Source organism: Syngnathus floridae, chromosome 16 (genome assembly GCF_059516105.1).
Source record: "Syngnathus floridae isolate MCC-2025c chromosome 16, RoL_Sflo_1.0, whole genome shotgun sequence".
NCBI classification, from domain to species: Eukaryota; Metazoa; Chordata; class Actinopteri; order Syngnathiformes; family Syngnathidae; genus Syngnathus; species Syngnathus floridae.
In genome coordinates, this window is record NC_142428.1 from 288,018 (window position 1) to 307,353 (window position 19,336).

At 50.4% G+C, this 19,336-nt stretch overlaps 2 protein-coding genes across 4 annotated transcripts; one reads left to right on the plus strand and one right to left on the minus strand.

Annotated features, from left to right (window-relative positions):
• Positions 1 to 383: 383 nt before the first annotated feature.
• On the minus strand, positions 384 to 11,759 carry gphna (gephyrin a). 2 transcript variants are annotated; one of them, XM_088400170.1, is made up of 24 exons: positions 11,549 to 11,759; positions 9,824 to 9,902; positions 9,670 to 9,727; positions 9,442 to 9,534; positions 9,217 to 9,311; positions 9,076 to 9,142; positions 8,578 to 8,886; positions 8,093 to 8,194; positions 7,382 to 7,519; positions 6,939 to 6,981; positions 6,725 to 6,862; positions 6,495 to 6,587; positions 6,286 to 6,341; positions 6,045 to 6,164; positions 5,883 to 5,941; positions 5,646 to 5,799; positions 5,449 to 5,570; positions 5,067 to 5,154; positions 4,923 to 4,996; positions 4,491 to 4,555; positions 4,165 to 4,268; positions 3,595 to 3,691; positions 3,381 to 3,519; positions 384 to 3,291 (listed from the first exon to the last, which is right to left on the minus strand). In XM_088400170.1, exons 1-23 carry the CDS (start codon positions 11,610 to 11,612, stop codon positions 3,386 to 3,388), a joined length of 2,352 nt encoding a protein of 783 aa, XP_088256296.1. In that variant the 5' UTR covers positions 11,613 to 11,759; the 3' UTR covers positions 384 to 3,291; positions 3,381 to 3,385. The 2 variants fall into 2 exon arrangements, with proteins under 2 accessions (XP_088256296.1, XP_088256297.1); XM_088400171.1 differs by lacking the exon at positions 8,093 to 8,194.
• dnal1 (dynein, axonemal, light chain 1) lies at positions 11,360 to 14,256 on the plus strand. Of its 2 annotated transcripts, none has more exons than XM_088400189.1 (8): positions 11,360 to 12,537; positions 12,769 to 12,836; positions 13,015 to 13,124; positions 13,202 to 13,257; positions 13,338 to 13,393; positions 13,566 to 13,692; positions 13,764 to 13,904; positions 14,090 to 14,256. In XM_088400189.1, the coding sequence occupies exons 1-8, from the start codon at positions 12,330 to 12,332 to the stop codon at positions 14,131 to 14,133; spliced, it is 810 nt and encodes a 269-aa protein (XP_088256315.1). In that variant the 5' UTR covers positions 11,360 to 12,329; the 3' UTR covers positions 14,134 to 14,256. The 2 variants fall into 2 exon arrangements, with proteins under 2 accessions (XP_088256315.1, XP_088256316.1); XM_088400190.1 differs by having other exon boundaries at positions 11,368 to 12,537; positions 12,798 to 12,836.
• Positions 14,257 to 19,336: the final 5,080 nt, after the last annotated feature.

Genomic DNA, 19,336 nt, shown 5'->3' on the forward strand with positions numbered 1-19,336 from the left:
TCACAGACAGAAGAGGGAGGAAAGAGCCCGCCCCCTCGCCCCCCACAACCGCAAAACGACCAAAATGATTGGATGGGGCGATAACAGAAAGGCACCCTGACCAATCAAATACTGGTTTCTTCAGAACACAAACGACATTTCAGAGGTTACCAACTTGATGCCCGCGGGCCCCAGGTAGCCCCAAGGATCACATCAGAAAGTGTTGCATATTGATGTTTATGCAGATTTGGATTGAACAAAGTGGGGGGAAGCAAAAAAAAAAAAAAAAGACAGAAGGAACCCAAGGAAAAAGAACAAATTGGGGAAAAAATGGGAAAAAAAAACACTCGAGAAATAATACAAACTACATTTCAGACTAAACGGAGGTGTAATAAAACAGGATATAGAATAATCAGGATTCATTTTATTAATTCATTTCCAGTTTCAATAATATCATTACAGAAAAACAATTTACATGATATTTTATACAGTAATAGTAGAATGCTGTGTAATTGCTTCAAGTGCTGGTCATAGTTTTATCGTGTGTGCAATGTGAGACTGATTTCAGTCAAGTGTTAAGAATCACTCAGTACAAAGGCAGTAATGACCTGCTTCTTATGCCAATCAATCCGTCAGGCTTTGATTCCCACCTCTTTGGGCAGGTGCCCGCAAGAGCTCCTATGCTATGTTCAGGTCATAATGGAGTTCACTGGAGGAATCGCAAAAAAACACTTTTTTTTATTCGAATGTGTGAACAACCGCTGACCAAGCTAAAATGTCATTCACTTCACCTTCCTCCACTTTGCCATCGAAGACATGAACGCAGCATGAGACCCCCACTTTAAACAAGATACATCTGAGGTATCAGGGACAATTCTGATACACACACACACACACACACACACACACACACACACACACACACACGACAAGTATCAATAGAAATGGCCCAACATCACCTTACATAGAGAACAATCAAAAGAAACACAAGGACAAATGGAGCAATTAGAATATTAGAAAGAAATCCTGGCCATAATGGCAACCTGCCCAAAGCGTAAGCTACGCCCTTCACCGAGGGGAGGTAGGAATACAAGGTGGAGGAGGAATTACGGGTGGGGTTGAGCAAAGACAACAAGGGTCGGTCGGTCGGTCGGTCGGTCCGTCCGTCCGTCAGTCAGTCAGGAGAAATGCTCCGAGACACCAATCGCTCGTGCTGCATTCATGTCACAAATGACGATGGTGACGTGAACTTATTTTTTCCAATTAAAAAGAACCAACAACTTGCATCCTCGAACTTTGGGCAAGTGAAGCAAAAAAAAACAATTACTAGCAGCATCCTTTCATTAAAAACATCAACAACAAGTCAACTCGGTGCCGTCACTCACTATGTAGTACGTTACGTCTATTCATCCAATGAATAGTATCAGTGCAACCAACTTGTTTTTCTCCTACCATGAGAATGCAGCATTACTCCTTCCGCCTTTGTTTGGCACCCATAACACTGACAAGAAGAATCACCAAAGTTTTGGAGCGAAGGCTGGGTGGGGGTAGATTGCTTACGGTGCGCTCATTTGGCAAATTCGTCAAGGTCCGTCTCGAATGGCAGTCCACTACTCTACTTTGTATAGAAAGTGATGCCGTTTGAATCGGTTCAATATTGATGAAAGAACAGATCAAAGACTATTATTAGTCACATTTGTTGGGCTGCATACAGTACAGTGAGCTTGTTCCGATTTTGGACTTCAATACAATCGAACGATGCGACGGTAAATCGCTGGAAGAAGCATTATGGAACAAAGAGAAGCCATTCCCAACCCGGGCGTTGCGGGAAATGAGTCCGTTTCATTTTCTTTCAATCTATTTTTGCTGAGCTGGCGATGCCACTGACAGATAGCATCAGGCAGGACTATTCAAATGTATTTCTAGAATAGATGTCGCCATGGCTCGCTCTCTGTTCAATCAAACCGGTTGACGCCGCTTGCCGGTACGCTGGATCGGCATTATTTCAGCATTCACTTGGTGAGATTTTTGGAAACGGTTGCCTTCGAGGTGGGGAACTCCTGAAATGGAGAAGGCAATTTCTGCACAAAGTGAATGTTGAAAAATCGAGGCGGCCGGCGCTGCAATGTCGATCGACCAAATCAATGAAAAGGTCCGACCCGGCTGCAGAAAGATAGACGTGAATCGGGATGATAAGACTTTGCCGTTGGGTTCCAATTCCTCTGAATCCTTTTTTGTTGTTGTTGTCGTCTGCTTCCTGAGCATTGTCCTTGATCAAGGCACCAAATCTAGAGGGGCGCGATATCCCACAAATTGGAAACGAGTCCAAGAAAAATAGATCCAATGAGCCCATCTATGCACTATTTGTGAACTTTTATGCTTGCATCACAAGTCCTCATGCCTTTCCTAGCATTTGACCTCTACAAAGTGAAGATGCTGCCAAGTGACACTAATAAGCATGGCTGAGTCAAAGCAAAAGTGCTCTCCTACTGTCGAACCTGCAAAAGTGCTCTCCTGCTGTCGAACCTGCATTGCCCTAACGGAGCAGCAACATTTTACAACAGCTCATAATGATCTGCCATCCATTTGCAGGCTCTGCTCTATGAGAGAGAGAGAGCGAGAGCGAGAAAAGAGATATAGCTATAGGATGAGAAATCACTATCGTGTACAAAAGCAGCCCAACGTCAAGGTTCACCGGTTTCATCGGGTAACGTAATGCGCACCTTTATTTGAAGGACTCACTCTCTCATCACTCTTGCGTACGGGAGAGAAGCCACAGTCAACGTTTCTTTTGGCTGCGCAAGGGGTTTCAGTCAATCATTGGCTTTGTACAAAAGGCTGTTTGGAGAGCAAAAATGAAAGGGACAAAATGGCAGGCTTGTGGCAGAAGCAGAGGAAGGACTGACTCATTCTATAGCTAGTCAGAAAAAGTGCTCAACGCACAAAGCAAATGAAATCCAGAGACAACAATGTGATTACTACTAGAATGATGCTGATGATGATAGTCCATCAGAACCAGAATAATATAAAGTACAGATATTAATAATCATTATAATCAGGAGAATCGTAGAATATTACAGAATAAATCTCATTTTTATATATTTCTTCACATTTGTTTTGTCCTTAATATCTTCACAATGCAGACCAATGAGGATTCAGCCTCTGCTGGCTCCAACTGGCTGTTGCATATGACATCACAGCTAATAGATGCCCCCGGCCATTTTTTTTTCTTTTTCTTTTTTTTTTTTTTCCCCTCCTGTGCAGGCAGGAAGTTCCAGCACCGTCAATGTATTTGTCATGAGTGACTGAAATCTGGGGAGAAAAATATCTCGATTGATACGTTTTCAAGCGGAAAGAGTGAGTGAGTGAGCGCCCCCCCGTGTTCAAAGCAGAGAGAGCACCTGCATCATAGCCGTCCGATGACCATGACATCCACAACTTCTCCCTTGTGCAGTTCCACGTACTGCTCGGTTTTAGGCGGCAACATCAGCAAGCCGTTGGCACTACGCATGGACATGAGCCTGCTGGACACTTGGTTACCTGAAGAAGATCAACAAGGCTCATGAAGACGTTCCAAAAACACGCATGCCTGCATGCACGCACGTTCCCTCCCACCTGTGCTTTGAGCCCAGGGCAGTGGCTCCTGGTGATGCCAGGTGAGAATGCAGCGATGGTACTCGGGTCGAGGATCCAGCTTCACATCACACGAAAGCTAGAACAAAAACAAAAGCTCCGCTCACTCAAATGAACAACATGACTGACATGTAGTATGCCTATTTTTAAGCTTACGGGTCACGGAACGGAACTTATTTTTTCATTTCCGGTGATGGAGTAGGATTTCCTCTGTAGAGTGCAGACAATTTCCTGCTATTTTCTTGTTGGACGTTGTCTGCACTTACAGACAGATTTCAAGTGCTCAATTCTGATGTTAAAGTGTCAATTTGAGGTTAGCTTTCCTCATCTTTTGGTCGTGTATTGTATTGTTTGGATGACCAAAAGCAAAAATTGCCCTTTTGTTTTTTTTTTGCTGCATCTCCAAAGAATACGGAGAGATAATAATAATAATAATAATAACAACCATTAAGGATGATGGGGTTGGTTGCTGGTTGGAAAGACCCGCCCCCATAAAAAAAAAAAAGAAAATGCCTTTCGGGCATTCTTTGTCCGTGTGTGTATGTGGGTTACCCTGGCTTTAATAATTGTGGGTCTAGGGTCCAGAATGCCTTGCATCTTCCTCAGTGCAGGAATCACAAAGAGATTACATGTAACCACTGCAGACACTGGGTTACCTGCAAAAACAAGTTAGCTCAGCTTTTCAGCACGTCATGCCTCCAGTCCCACCATTGAAGGCTTTCGGGATTGAACGAGAGCGCTATTAGCACCGAATGTCTCGGAAACTACAACAGTAGTCAGTTGTCTTTTGCCCCCACCCCAAAATACCTACGTATGTGTCTGGGCAAAAGAAATCTGGAGCGTATCATAACAGAGCACAACACCAACATGTTTGGTACCTGGCAGAGCAAAGATGAGTTTCCGCGCTCCGTCAATGTCAACGGTGGCAAAAGTAGTCGGAAGACTGAAAACAAAGACAGAGCGCAGCTTTGAAGGCGAGCTTTGCACTGCAGGCTGCGCGATGGGTTCAGTTGACAAAAGCAATACTCACAGCCGTGGTGAAAGGAAAGGAAAGCAAAGGAAAGCAAAGGAAAGGAAAGCAAAGGAAAGCAAAGGAAAGCAAAGGAAAGGAAAGGAAAGGAAAGGAAAGCAAAGGAAAGCAAAGGAAAGCAAAGGAGAGCAAAGGAGAGCAAAGGAGAGCAAAGGAAAGGAAAGGAAAGGAAAGGAAAGGAAAGGAAAGGAAAGGAAAGGAAAGGAAAGGAAAGGAAAGGAAAGGAAAGGAAAGGAAAGGAAAGGAAAGGAAGGAGATTGTTTCCAAAAGTATTACTCACCCTGGCTTCATGAACACGCGTCCAAAGTGAATCTGAGCATGAAGGTCAATATCCAGCACCTGCTTCAGGAAGTCCTGGTTGGACACAGTAAGTTAGCTTCAGGTGATCGTGCCAGATGCAATTTGCTCACAATTGATGGCTTACTTTCTCGCCCATGGACACACCCCCTGAGGTGATGATGACATCAGCACGACTGATTCCCTCGTGGAGAGCTGAGAGCAGGTCATCGGGGCTGCGCGTGCGTGCGCGCGCGCGCACACACGCACACACACACACACACACACACACACACACACACACACACACACACACACACACACACACACACACACACACACACACACACACGTACGTACGTACGTACGTACGTAAGACATGTCACTTCTGGCTCATGAACCATTACGCATGCTGCTAAAACACAAGAAGAAACCCCATTGTGTTCCATTCCAAAGTCAAGAGCCCCTCAGCTTGGCAGTTTGCTCGGAACTTTCACAGAGACAGCGAGAAATCATTTGTATGTCTTTACTTGTCTCCAACGATGCCCAGGTTAATGGTCGGGTAGCCGTGTTCCTGGATGGTCGCCAGCAGAGTGGAGCGGTTGGAGTCTCTGATCTTTCCCGGGTGAAGGTCGTCCTCTGGATTCAAAAGCTTCAATGCGAACAAAAAAACCCAATCAAAATCAGTGGCTTGATGAAGGGAGAACCCGGCCGGGACCAATGGCACCTCATTTCCAGTGGACATGACAGCCACCACTGGGAACTTGTGCACGCTGACATCGGTCACTCCCACCGTAGCCAGCAGACCGATCTCCGATGGCCCCATGTGCGTCCCTTTGGCGAGCACGCACTCTCCTCGTCTGATGTCGTGACCGATAGGCCTGAACAGGCAATAGCGTAAGCGCGGGAAGCGGCCTTTGGCGTGCCAGCCGCCGGCCGCTTCTTTTCTTTCTTTTTTTTTTACCTGATGTCCTGTCCGGGCCGAGCCTGGACCATAATCCTCACTTCTAACTCTTCTGTGCCCTGAAATGTACGTGTATATACCGGATGAGACACACATACGCCCCGGCAACATCTCTTTTCTTTTCTTTTCTTTTCTTTTCTTTTCTTTTCTTTTCCGGCTTACATCTTCAGACTCTCTCAAGAGTTCCGTATCTTCCACTTGGACGACCGCGTCGGCGCCACAAGGGATGGGAGCGCCGGTGGTCACCCTCATCACTTGGCCCGGCATCACCGTGTGGGTAGGCTGCATTGGAACAACAGTACGCCCTTGGCCTTCAACTAGCAAGTGTGGTCTTTGACGCCAACAAACTGTTTGGACGCCTATGATAATAAGGAAGGGCTGGCTGGCTGGCTGGCTGGCTGACCTGTTGTCCGGCCTGCGATTCTCCCATGATGAAGCGATCTCCTGGGCCGTCAGCGGCTGCAGAGCAACAACAACTTACTACATCAATGATTCTCTCTGGAGAATGCCAAGAGCATTTCAATTGGGAGGACACTGTGAAAATGGCATCTTGAGTGAAGGGTGAATGCGAGCTTGATCAGCTTGCAGCAAATCCTCCCAACGCCTACCGACCTCTTACAGCATAGCCGTCTTTAACTGAGGCGGGAAATGGAGGAAGGTTGTCTTTGGCATAGATGTCCTGAGCGAGCACTCGACCCAATCCGTCTAGAAAAAAGACAATACGTACGTACATGATACAGGAAGGAAGTAAGCGCATCGTAGTTGAACTTGATCTGATCGACCGACCGACCGTCCGACCGACCGACCGACCGACCGACCGTCCGACCGACCGACCGACTGACCTCTGTAATTAATGACTTCAATTCCCAGAATAGGCGTCATCTCTAAAACAGTGATGAAGGCTTTGTCCATGGATGTCAGGGGAAACGGGGACATCCGATGACGCCGTGCCACTTTGCTGATGTCCACCGCACTGTGGCCTGCACACGCCATCAAAGTTACATTTCGGACAGGCCAGGCATGCACTTTTCAGCTGCTGAAGTGGAAATAACTTACTGGCCCTCAGGATGTTCTCATTACTGCCACATCGGGACTGGACCTGAGAGGGGGTGGGGTGGGGGGCGGACAAAGACTGATCCAGTCGCACGGAACAAAGTCAAACCAGGGATAGCTATCGTATCAATCGTGCGTGATCGGAAGAAAAACCACATCAGGTCCATCGGCCCCATATCAGCAAAATCGGCCCACCTCATCAAAATGTCACGCAACCATGTGAGCTATCTTAAACAGAACGCACATTCTGTTCTGCAACACCAAATGAAATGTGACCTTTAGAACAATTCCAGCATGGCGTTTTGGCATGAGCATTATTTGTCACACCTTGGAATATTTCTACTGTGCTTGCCTGATAGCGAGGGGGGGGGGGGGGCATACGCATGCACATTTCGAACACGAGACAACCTGATTTGTTCCACTTGCGTTCATATGTGCGTACGTACCTTCGGTGTTGGGCATGATGCTGTGGAAAGGCGGGAGGTGGCCTGTGTTGCCCGTGGTGACTCAGAAGGGGTGGAGCTCAAAGAGGCAGAATCTCGAGGAAGCACCTGAACGCCTCGAGAAATAATCGAGTCTGGAATCTACAGGTGAAGAGAGCAGAGGAATGAAGATGATCCTTCAGAAGTCTTGGGCTGTAGTTTGGAAACATTACAAAATAGATGATTGAGTCTATTGCTAAACAGAGACATTGATGACACTAGATGTACGTATGTCAGCACGTGTTTGATCAAAAGTGTTATAAAGAGGCGCAAACCAAGTCAATACTGTTGAAATAACAAGTCGAAGGTTGCTATTAATTGAATGTCAAACACGCAAAAAACGGAAGTTCAGATGTCTGAAGCGATTGCTCGTTTTGAGTCATTTGATCAGACTGACAAAAGTCAAAGGACATTTCTACAATTGCACGTGCTCATGAGCCTTCAATAAGCTCTGGCAATCTCTTATTCAAAGGAATACAACAATTCTGAAATGGCTAGAAATGTCAATGGGTATTTATATGTCCAGCTACTGCTCGTTTCTACTTAGAAGGGCGTTAAGCGTTTTCCCAAAACAACAACGACGACGACGACGACAATGCATGCAAGTGGAAAAATGAATAGGAAGGTTGCTGAGCTGATCAATGAGAGAAAAGGGAGTGTGTGATGGGGCCTCACCTGCTGGTCATGGCTACAGGAGCAGGTGAAATGAGAGGGAGGGGCAGGGGTGTTGCCGGCCAGATAGGGGCCCCCCTTAGCCATGACCTCTGCATGGCAGCTCTGATGGACGGACACCAAAAGGCATGCACGGGTCATACGCAGCAGACAAATGAACAATGGCGTGCACGTGACGTGACGTGACGTGACGTGACGTGACGTGAATGAACCGAGGCGATGAAATGTTCATCCGGACCGGGTGCATTGGAAAGCGCGGAACGGTTCAAAGAACTCGACCTTTATGGGAAAACGACAAATGCATAGGATCCGAGTGGAGCTAAAGCCAAAATGAATGTGTCCCTGTTGAAAACCATTGGTTCATTGCTGTCAAACGTGTGTCATTCGACAACACTGAACAAAAGGTAGTACATCTGGAAAGAGCATCGACACGTGGCAGCAAGCAATCCAGAGGGTCAATTTTGCAAGCCCATCTCTCAGTCTGTTACCTTTGCAGCGATGGCAGCTGCGGTGATGTGGGAGGAGCCGTGCTGGTGATGGTGATGATGGTGGTGGTGGTGCGCATGTCGACCTCTCCGCCTGTCTTCCTCCTCCTCCTCCTCGTCCTCCTCCTCGCACTGGGTGCCGCGCTCCGTGGTGTGCGAGTGGGCGTGCGTGTTGCTGTGCGCGTTGGACAGGAGAGAAGAAGGAGAAGGCAGCTGCTCCAGCGCGGCGTGGACCGATTTGACCCGGACCGTGGCCTCGCGCAGCAGGTCGATGGCGTGAGGCAGAGCAGGAAGGATGAATTGAAAGCACTCCTGGAACGACGGCAGCGTGCGTCACATCGGTAGCCCATTTCATCCACATTCACCAAAGCGGCTCACGCGTGCAGTTTTATCCACGAGCAAAGTTCCGGTACGGGTGAACGCGCGTGGTGGCGTTGACAAGTAGCTCCATTTGTCGGGAATCAATCAAAGGTCAAGGGAGGGTAAGCAAATGAACATTACCTGAGAGCCCTTCTTGCTCCCTGGCAGGTTGATGATCAGAGTTTTCCCACGGATACCGCACACTGGCCTGGAATCAATGACGAGCGCGCACAAGCTAGCATCGCGCTCAAAAGATGAGTACGAAGGGCTGAGAAGATTCACCTGGACAGCATGCCCAGCGGTGTAACGTTGAGAGATCCCATCAGCATGGCCAGAGCCATGCCTGGAGCCTCTCGCTCAATCACTTCTCTGGTGGCCTACGAGGGCAAACAGTGGCCGACTGAGTCCCATGCTATGACTCGAGGTAAAATTGCGTTCAAATACACTCAACCAAAACACTTGAGTTTGGACCCGAAGTTTGGTGAGCCAGAGACAAAATGCGAGTACCTCTGGCGTCACGTCACGTGGTGCGAATCCAGTTCCTCCCGTAGTGAGAATAAGATTAAGCTCCTGGTCGTCACACCATTCCAAAAGCGTTTCCTGCGCAAAATGAAGAACTACTCTCGAGCTGAAATTTGATGAGCAGATAGCTACACAAGTCAGCTATTGCGCAACATGAGAATGAAGATGTCATTTCGGAACATTCCGAATGCAGTCAAATATTAGAACTTCTACCTTGATTTCATCAATTTCATCGGGAACAATTTTATAGGCTGCGATGACGCCACCTAACCTGCACGTTGACACAGAGGCAATTAGAGGAATCTGTCAAAGTTTGTGCAAGTGTGCGCGCGCGTGCGTGCGTGCGTGCGTGCGTGCGCAGACTTACAGAGACGGATCATGGACCAGGTCCTTCAAGTTGATCCCACTCCTGTCCTCGGCCAAGTTCTTGAAACAACTGTCACTGACTGAGAAGGTCACATTTTATGGTTAGGTTCGCACTGCTGGTCTTGAAGTTCATTTTAGTGTGTGCGTAAGCATTCTCCTCTTCCTCATATTCAATGCAACCTCAGTCTGTCTGCGCTTTGCCAAAGTGACCCACATGGCAAAAAACAATGTTGTGTTTAGGGAAGTGAATGTGGTTGGCGGTCCAGCGTCTCGTAGCTACAGAGGAGCGAGCGAGCGAGCAATGCGATGCGAGAGAGAGAGTTCGAAATACTGCGTAGTATCACAAGTAGTCTGCTTCGGGTCATTTTTTTTTTTTTTTACAATTTGGCCGTGTTCCTCCTCATCCTCACGATGAGGAACACGTCCATCGCTAGCTCACCGGAGCCCAAGCCTATGGTGGTAAAACTGCAGAAGTGAAGTGGTGGGCCCCAACGCAGAGAAGAGGGAACTTGAAATTGCTGCCTTCTAAGTCTAGGAAACGGATTGGTCATGAAGTGCTCTGGCTTCTTGACGAGAGTGCGTAAATTCAAGTGTCAAGCGGTCGGCAGGCTTTTGCATTCAAAAGGCGACCTCGTCCAAATGCTTTCTGTGCCAGTCGGCGGCTGCTGGCTTGCATCCTCTTTGAGCATTTGGAGCACGTCTCCTCCTGCCTTGGTTGGAGAGAAGGCGCCAGGCAGCAAGCAGGCCTACTGCCACACGACTCGGCTCGACTCGGCTCCCTTCTAGTTCCTATCCTCCCTCCTCTTCACGACTCCATCGGCTAAGCGAATTAGAGAAACTAGCTGCTCAACAACCAGCGGAGGACAATTCATTTTACCCTGGTGACGGCTCTTGCTTGGTTATTCATTTTACAAGCAAGCAAGAGCGCGCACGATTTATGACATTTATAACATCTTCAGTTCTTTAAACGAAAGGTTACACAGGCGGGCAGAACAGACGAAAGGTCTATCAAAGTGACAGAGTAGTCGTGAAAACCAAATGCACTCGAGAAAAGCAAGCAACAAATCTGCAAAAAAACATGAATAATGCAGATCATAGGCTTGCTGGCTTGCACGGCCGTTACGCTGCTTCATATGATACGACTTTGGGGCGACAACGACAGAGCTCCACGGGAAATGGGACATACTTCTTCAAAATAAAAGCATTCGTTGAGGTCGAGACTCATTGAAAGGCTGGCTGGTGGGAGGGATTTCCCCGGCATTTTGAAAGTATTTCCCAAACGTCTACTCTCCTTCTGTCGCTTGGCCCTGATTAAAAAATCTCGCCATAGTAGCGCCAATGCATCGAAAATGATGTTGAATGTGGCACGAAGCATTAGCACTTCACCTCTCTTAAATGCATCATTAGCGAGCCGTTCAGAGCGTATTCCGCCTCGGCCTGTCCGTCTGTCTATCTGTCTGTCTGTCTGTCTGCCTGCCTGCCTGCCTGTCTGTCTGTCTGTCTGTCTGTCTGTCTATCTGACCTGCCGAGCAGCTAGCTGCTAACGCAGACCAATGACAGCAAACGGCAGCCACCGGCCAGCTAGCGCGCTGGCTAGCGCGCTGGCTAGCTCTGCAGTGGAAATAGACAGCGAGTTTCGTGACACCGTCGAGCAGCGGCAAACGAACGACACATGCCTATGCTATTTGGGGGGCATTTGATCACGTTTCCTCCAACACATTCTTACCTGTCAGAATTCCCACTCGGGTCTGATGGTCGTGGTTGGTGAGCACCATCCCGTCCGTCGCCATGTTTACAACCGCTGTCTGCACTGTGACAGCACATATATAGAAGCAGTGGTGTGGAGCGTTAGCTGCCGCTGCACCTCTGGAGGACGACTGACTTGCCCTGCCTGCCTGCGTGGCTGCCTGCGTGGCTGCCTGCGTGGCTGCCTGCGTGGCTGCCTGCGTGGCTGCCTGCCTTGTCTGCCTGCCTGCCTGCCTTGCCTGCCTGCCTGCCTGCCTGCCTGCCTGCCTGCCTGCCTGCCTGCCTGCCTGCCTGCGTGCCTGCCTGCCTGCCTGCCTGACTGCCTGCCTGACTGCCTGCCTTGCCTGCCTTGCCTGCTTGCCTGCGTGAACTGGCTGGCGCGTGCTGGCTGGCGCGTGAGCATGGACGCGCGCCTGTGGACATAATAGGTTTCAAATTGCTCTAATTGTATTCTCAAGTTAAAAAAAAAAAACATCAGGTGTCGGGCGAAAAAACACAGATTACCGACCCTAACGTTTCCCCCCCCCACACGAAGCGACATGCCCAGTAATTTGCAGGCATTTCGCCCAATAATAAAATCTCCTTCAAATTCTATAACCAAACTTTTCCTCCTACTAATTACCAACAAGCGCATAATAATGGAGACGCAGGGGAACAGAGATTCAAAACAAGTAACATATACTTAATTCATTCTTATCAAGCAAATATAGGTGTGGAATTGAAATAATAATAATGTCAAATTCATTGTATGAGTCTTGACAATGTCAATATATAGTAAAGGAGACATTGTTACGCAAATGTTCAAACATGTTAAAACAGTTCAAAGTGTCCTAATATGTACCATTTATGTACATTTTGTGCCTGGTAAGTATGCAGTCAAAAAGCTTGCGTGTCGGCGATACTGCGCAAGCGCAGTCTGTTTGTTTACTGTCCGTATCATAGCAACCGAAGTATCCTATCAAAATGGTGGTAAGTAGTTTATCGCCGAATATTTTATTGTATTTCTCGGGCTTTTATGATATTTGTTGATTCACTATGTGCCCTACATAATCATTTACATGTTCTTTTGTTGTTTTCACTATGCCATTTTATGAATATAACAATAAAAATATTATTATTATTAGTTTTTGTGTTCATCCTTAACGGAGACGAAACAAGTTTGAGAAAATCAACCCCGTTTTAGGAATAACATTTTTTCAGTTTGTTTGTTTTTTGATCATGTTTCCCAGGGGAAAGCAACAACAATAAAAGAAGCCCTGACCAAATGGGTAGGTGGCATAGAAACAAGGACAGTTAGACAGTTATAAACTTTGACCTGAGTTTTGCTAATAGCTGATGAAATCTGGAGTAAAAAGTGATTAGCATGTTCAATTAGTGTTTGTGTGTGTGCGTGTGTTTGTGTGCGTGTGTGTGCGTGTGTGCGTACGTGCGTGCGCGTGTGTTCAGGAGGAAAAGACTGGAGAGAAGAGCAGCGAGGCCACAGTCGTTAAGCTTTATGGTCAGATTCCCCCCATTGAAAAGTTGGATTCCACGCTTAGCAAAATCCCGAATTGCGAGTGAGTCGTTTGACATGAAGCAAAGTGCAAGGGCTCAATCTATGTGTCTCTTTTTTCATTCCTTGTGTGATTCACAGACAGCTGTCCCTGTCCACAAATTGCATTGATAAAATCACCAATCTAGGCGACCTCAGTAAGGACTTTATGACAAACACGTGAGCAGTGACAGACGTTTGAGAGTTAACATTGTCGCTTTCCTTTGCGTTTCTCTAGAAAATTTGAAAATCTTGTCATTGGGTAGAAACAATATCAAGGCTTTTACTGGACTGGTGAGTGCAGACATGCACGCACGCACGCACACACGCACGCACGCACGCACACACACACACACACACACACACAACATGATATTTCATTTATGTTTTGATGATTTCCACTTGCTTCACTTAGTTATCGTGGTAGAACATTCACGTTGCACAAATTGTCTCGTGTGTCCTGCAGGATGCAGTTGGTGACACGCTAGAAGAGTTGTGGATCTCTTATAACCTGATAGAGAAAATGAAGGGTGTTCATTTACTGAAAAAACTAAAGGTTCTCTATATGTCAAACAACCTTGTCAAAGACTGGGGTGAGTCACTCACTGCATATGCAAAGAGCTGACAGCCTTTTGGGTTCAATTTGAATTGTGTCGGTTTGCAGGCGAGTTTTCCAAGCTGGCTGATCTGCCGTGCCTTGTCGATCTGGTGTTTGTGGGAAACCCTCTTGAAGAGAAACACTCGCCCGATGGAACGTGGACAGAAGAAGCGACTAAAAGGTTACCCAGACTGACAAAACTGGATGGTAAGTACGTATAGTTAAGCACCGGCATCCTCCTCCTGTATAAAACATATCGGCATCTAACTGTTTATTTGTCTGTCTGTCTGTCAATACATTGATATCATATTTCAGAAAATCGATTACAATTATTACCAGGAATTGTCTCAATTTGTCACGAGCTTGGTCGTTTTTTGTCCTTTTGTTTCCAGGCATTCCAGTTGTTAAAGGAGATGTGGGTGAAGATGACGACTGATGAGCTGCAAAACTACAACACTTCTCATTGTTACTTTACCTTTGAAGATTCTTCTCTATGAAATACCTTCATTTGATTTCAATCCCACTCGGTTTAAAATAAATGTGTTTTGCGGGATCACGACAGCATTTTTATTCATTTGGTCCGTACAGAATTGAAAGTGAAAAGTGCCAGTGGTGGAAGTGAATACATCTTCAAATGTTTTATGATGCCAATTGTCAATACAATTAGTCCAGATTGTTGAATGAATGGCGAGCCACAGATCAGAGACTGTTTTAAGATAACTTTATAAAATTCCAAATTTAACAAAAGTTTTAACTTCATTTGGAAGCATTAGCAAAATTGCATTATCACATTAAAGTAAAAAAAAAAAAGATTCCATGTAGGTTATTGAGGATTGTCATCCAAAAGAAGAAATTAAACAGAGGCATCAATTCAAAAGATAGTACAAAACTGAGGCACTGCAAAGTACACATTGGCGCAATAAACTTTTGAGTTGACCAGTGCATCTGCAAGTTTCTCCAAAGACCTGTTGACAAATTCAATGATATTCAAGCTATGGCTCTTTAAACACACCAACCAACCAACCAAGCAAGCAAGCAAGCAAGCAAAAAAAGTCTCCAAAGGGAATAGAAACTACGAGTAGCTATTCCAAATGGGCCATTACAACAAGACACAATCAAAGAGGCCTGGCCTCCTTTGGCTTTCGAGCAGTGGCTCTTATGGACAACGGGAATGTGCAATGAACAGTCTGAATGGTGCATCCGAGGCGCATCCGAGGCGCATCCAAGGCAGTCCCAGCGTTGTCCTGGCGCATACAAGACGCATTCAAGGCAGTCCCAGCGTTTTTCAGGTGCATCCTAGGCGGTCCTGGCGTCGTCCAGGCGCAACCAAGGCACATCCAAAGAAGTCCTGGCGTCGTCCAGGCGCATCCAAGGCAGTCCCGGTGTCTTCCAGGTTCATCCGAAGTATGTCCAAGGCGTTACCCGCAGCCGAGCCGCAGCCGAGCCGCAGCCGAGCCGCAGCCGAGCCGCAGCCCAGCCGCAGCCCAGCCGCAGCCGGGCCGCAGCCCAGCCGCAGCCCAGCCGCAGCCGAGCCGCAGCCGAGCCGCAGCCGAGCCGCAGCCGAGCCGCAGCCAAGGCGCAGCCAAGGCGCAGCCAGGCAGTCCCTGCATCATCCAGGCGCATCCAAGGCACATCTAAGGCAGTCCCGGCTTCGTCCAGGCGCATCCAAGTAGGTCACGGCGTGATCCAGACGCATCCAAGGCAGTCCCGGATTTGTCCAGGCACATCCAAGGTGATACCGGCGTCTTTCAGGCCTATCCAAGGCGTTCAAGAGGTGACTAGACGCATCCAAGGAAATCCCAGCATGTGCAGGCACATCCAAGACTGTCAAAGCGCCGATCAGGCGCATCCAAAGTGCATCCGAGGTGGTCCCGGTGTCGTCTAGGCGCAACAAAGGCAGTCCCTGCGTCGTCCAGGAGCATCCAAGGCAGTCTTGCCATAGTCCAGGCGCATCCATGACGCTTCCGAGGCACATCCTAGGCAGTCCCGGCGTCGTCCAGGGGCATCCAAGGTGCATCCTTGACAGTCCCGTAGTTGTCAAGCCTCATCCAAGGGAGTCCTTGGGTCGTCCAGGGGCATCCAAGGCGCATCCAACGCTGTCCCGGCGTCATCCAGGCACATCAAAAGCACATCCAAGACGGTCCCAGCAACATCCAGACACATCCAAGGCGGTCCTGGTGTCGTACAGGCGCATCAGAGGCGCATCAGAGGTGCGTCCGAGGCGCATCCAAGCAGCATCCAAGGCAGTCCCGGCGTTGTCCAGGCGCATACAAGACGCATTCAAGGCAGTCCCGGCATTTTTCAGGTGCATCCTAGGCGGTCCTGGCGTCGTCCAGGCGCAACCAAGGCACATCCAAAGAAGTCCCGGCGTCGTCCAGGCGCATCCAAGGCAGTCCCAATGTCTTCCAGGTTCATCCAGAGCATGTCCAAGGGGTTACCCGCAGCCGAGCCGCAGCCGAGCCGCAGCCCAGCCGCAGCCCAGCCGCAGCCGAGCCGCAGCCGAGCCGCAGCCGAGCCGCAGCCCAGCCGCAGCCGAGCCGCAGCCGAGCCGCAGCCCAGCCGCAGCCGAGCCGCAGCCAAGGCAGTCCCTGCATCATCCAGGCGCATCCAAGGCACATCTAAGGCAGTCCCGGCTTCAGGCACATTCAAGGCAGTCCCAGCATCGTCTACGCGCATCCAAGGTGGTCCCAATGTCGTCCAGGCGCCACAAAGGCGGTCCCAGGATCGTCCAGGCGCATACAAGGCGGTCCAGGCGTTGTCCAGGCACATCCAAGGCGTTCCAGAGGTCACTAGACGCATCCAAGGCAATCCCAGCATCGTCCAGGCACAACCAAGACTGTCCCAGCGCCGATTAGGCGCATCCAAAGTGCATCCGAGGTGGTCCCGGTGTCGTCTAGGCGCAACAAAGGCAGTCCCTGCGTCGTCCAGGAGCATCCAAGGCAGTCTTGCCATAGTCCAGGCGCATCCATGACGCATCCGAGGCACATCCTAGGCAGTCCCGAAGTCATCCAGGCGCATCCACGGTGGTACTGGCGTAGTCCAGGCGTATCAGAGACATATCCGAGGCAGTCCCGGCGTCGTCCAGGGGCATCCAAGGTGCATCCTTGACAGTCCCGTAGTTGTCAAGCCTCATCCAAGGGAGTCCTTGGGTCGTCCAGGGGCATCCAAGGCGCATCCAACGCTGTCCCGGCATCAGAGGGGCGTCCGAGGCGCATTCAAGGCAGTCCCGGTGTTGTCCAGGCGCATACAAGACGCATTCAAGGCAGTCTTGGCGTTTTTCAGGTGCATCCTAGGCGGTCCTGGCGTCGTCCAGGCGCAACCAAGGCACATCCAAAGAAGTCCCGGCGTCGTCCAGGCGCATCCAAGGCAGTCCCGGTGTCTTCCAGGTTCATCCAAAGCATGTCCAAGGGGTTACCCGCAGCCGAGCCGCAGCCGAGCCGCAGCCGAGCCGCAGCCCAGCCGCAGCCCAGCCGCAGCCGAGCCGCAGCCCAGCCGCAGCCGAGCCGCAGCCGAGCCGCAGCCGAGCCGCAGCCGAGCCGCAGCCGAGCCGCAGCCGAGCCGCAGCCAAGGCAGTCCCTGCATCATCCAGGCGCATCCAAGGCACATCTAAGGCAGTCCCGGCTTCAGGCACATTCAAGGCAGTCCCAGCATCGTCTACGCGCATCCAAGGTGGTCCCAATGTCGTCCAGGCGCCACAAAGGCGGTCCCAGGATCGTCCAGGCGCATACAAGGCGGTCCAGGCGTTGTCCAGGCACATCCAAGGCGTTCCAGAGGTCACTAGACGCATCCAAGGCAATCCCAGCATCGTCCAGGCACATCCAAGACTGTCCCAGCGCCGATCAGGCGCATCCAAAGTGCATCCAAGGTGGTCCCGGTGTCGTCTAGGCGCAACAAAGGCAGTCCCTGCGTCGTCCAGGAGCATCCAAGGCAGTCTTGCCATAGTCCAGGCGCATCCATAACGCATCCGAGGCACATCCTAAGCAGTCCTGAAGTCATCCAGGCGCATCCACGGTGGTACTGGCGTAGTCCAGGCGTATCAGAGACATATCCGAGGCGGTCCCGGCGTCGTCCAGGGGCATCCAAGGTGCATCCTTGACAGTCCCGTAGTCGTCCAGCCTCATCCAAGGGAGTTCTGGGGTCGTCCAGGGGCATCCAAGGCGCATCCAAGGCTGTCCCGGCGTCATCCAGGCACATCAAAAGCACATCCAAGACGGTCCCAGCAACATCCAGACACATCCAAGGCGGTCCTGGTGTCGTACAGGCGCATCAGAGGCGCATCAGAGGCGCGTCCGAGGCGCATCCAAGCAGAATCCAAGGCAGTCCCGGCGTTGTCCAGGCGCATACAAGACGCATTCAGGGCAGTACCGGCGTTTTTTAAGTGCATCCTAGGCGGTCCTGGCGTCTTCCAGGCGCAACCAAGGCACATCCAAAGAAGTCCCGGCGTCGTCCAGGCGCATCCAAGGCAGTCCCGGTGTCTTCCAGGTTCATCCAAAGCATGTCCAAGGGGTTACCCGCAGCCGAGCCGCAGCCGAGCCGCAGCCGAGCCACAGCCGAGCCGCAGCCCAGCCGCAGCCCAGCCGCAGCCGAGCCGCAGCCGAGCCGCAGCCGAGCCGCAGCCGAGCCGCAGCCGAGCCGCAGCCGAGCCGCAGCCGAGCCGCAGCCAAGGCAGTCCCTGCATCATCCAGGCGCATCCAAGGCACATCTAAGGCAGTCCCGGCTTCGTCCAGGCGCATACAAGTAGGTCACGGCGTGATCCAGACGCATCCAAGGCAGTCCCGGATTTGTCCAGGCGCATCCAAGGTGATACCGGCGTCTTTCAGGCCTATCCAAGGCGTTCCAGAGGTGACTAGACGCATCCAAGGAAATCCCAGCATCGTCCAGGCACATCCAAGACTGTCAAAGCGCCGATCAGGCGCATCCAAAGTGCATCCGAGGTGGTCCCGGTGTCGTCTAGGCGCAACAAAGGCAGTCCCTGCGTCGTCCAGGAGCATCCAAGGCAGTCTTGCCATAGTCCAGGCGCATCCATGACGCATCCGAGGCACATCCTAGGCAGTCCCGGCGTCGTCCAGGGGCATCCAAGGTGCATCCTTGACAGTCCCGTAGTTGTCAAGCCTCATCCAAGGGAGTCCTTGGGTCGTCCAGGGGCATCCAAGGCGCATCCAACGCTGTCCCGGCATCAGAGGCGCGTCCGAGGCGCATTCAAGGCAGTCCCGGTGTTGTCCAGGCGCATACAAGACGCATTCAAGGCAGTCCCGGCGTTTTTCAGGTGCATCCTAGACTGTCCCAGCGCCGATCAGGCGCATCCAAAGTGCATCCAAGGTGGTCCCGGTGTCGTCTAGGCGCAACAAAGGCAGTCCCTGCGTCGTCCAGGAGCATCCAAGGCAGTCTTGCCATAGTCCAGGCGCATCCATGACGCATCCGAGGCACATCCTAGGCAGTCCCGAAGTCATCCAGGCGCATCCACGGTGGAACTGGCGTCGTCCCAATGTCGTCCAGGCGCCACAAAGGCGGTCCCAGGATCGTCCAGGCGCATACAAGGCGGTCCAGGCGTTGTCCAGGCACATCCAAGGCGTTCCAGAGGTCACTAGACGCATCCAAGGCAATCCCAGCATCGTCCAGGCACATCCTAGACTGTCCCA

Excerpts from the sequence above, each read along its gene's own strand:
- gphna (XM_088400170.1), bottom strand. The coding sequence starts at position 11,612 with ATGGCGACGGACGGGATGGTGCTCACCAACCACGACCATCAGACCCGA. Across the intron at positions 5,942-6,044 it reads TCTTGAGAGAGTCTGAAGAT|GGCACAGAAGAGTTAGAAGT; the intron begins GTAAGCCGGAAA and ends CGTACATTTCAG. Across the intron at positions 5,155-5,448 it reads CTGGGCATCGTTGGAGACAA|CCCCGATGACCTGCTCTCAG; the intron begins GTAAAGACATAC and ends ACGCACGCGCAG.
- dnal1 (XM_088400189.1), top strand. The coding sequence starts at position 12,330 with ATGTCAATATATAGTAAAGGAGACATTGTTACGCAAATGTTCAAACAT. Across the intron at positions 12,538-12,768 it reads AGTATCCTATCAAAATGGTG|TTTGTTTGTTTTTTGATCAT; the intron begins GTAAGTAGTTTA and ends ACATTTTTTCAG. Across the intron at positions 13,905-14,089 it reads CAGACTGACAAAACTGGATG|GCATTCCAGTTGTTAAAGGA; the intron begins GTAAGTACGTAT and ends TTTTGTTTCCAG.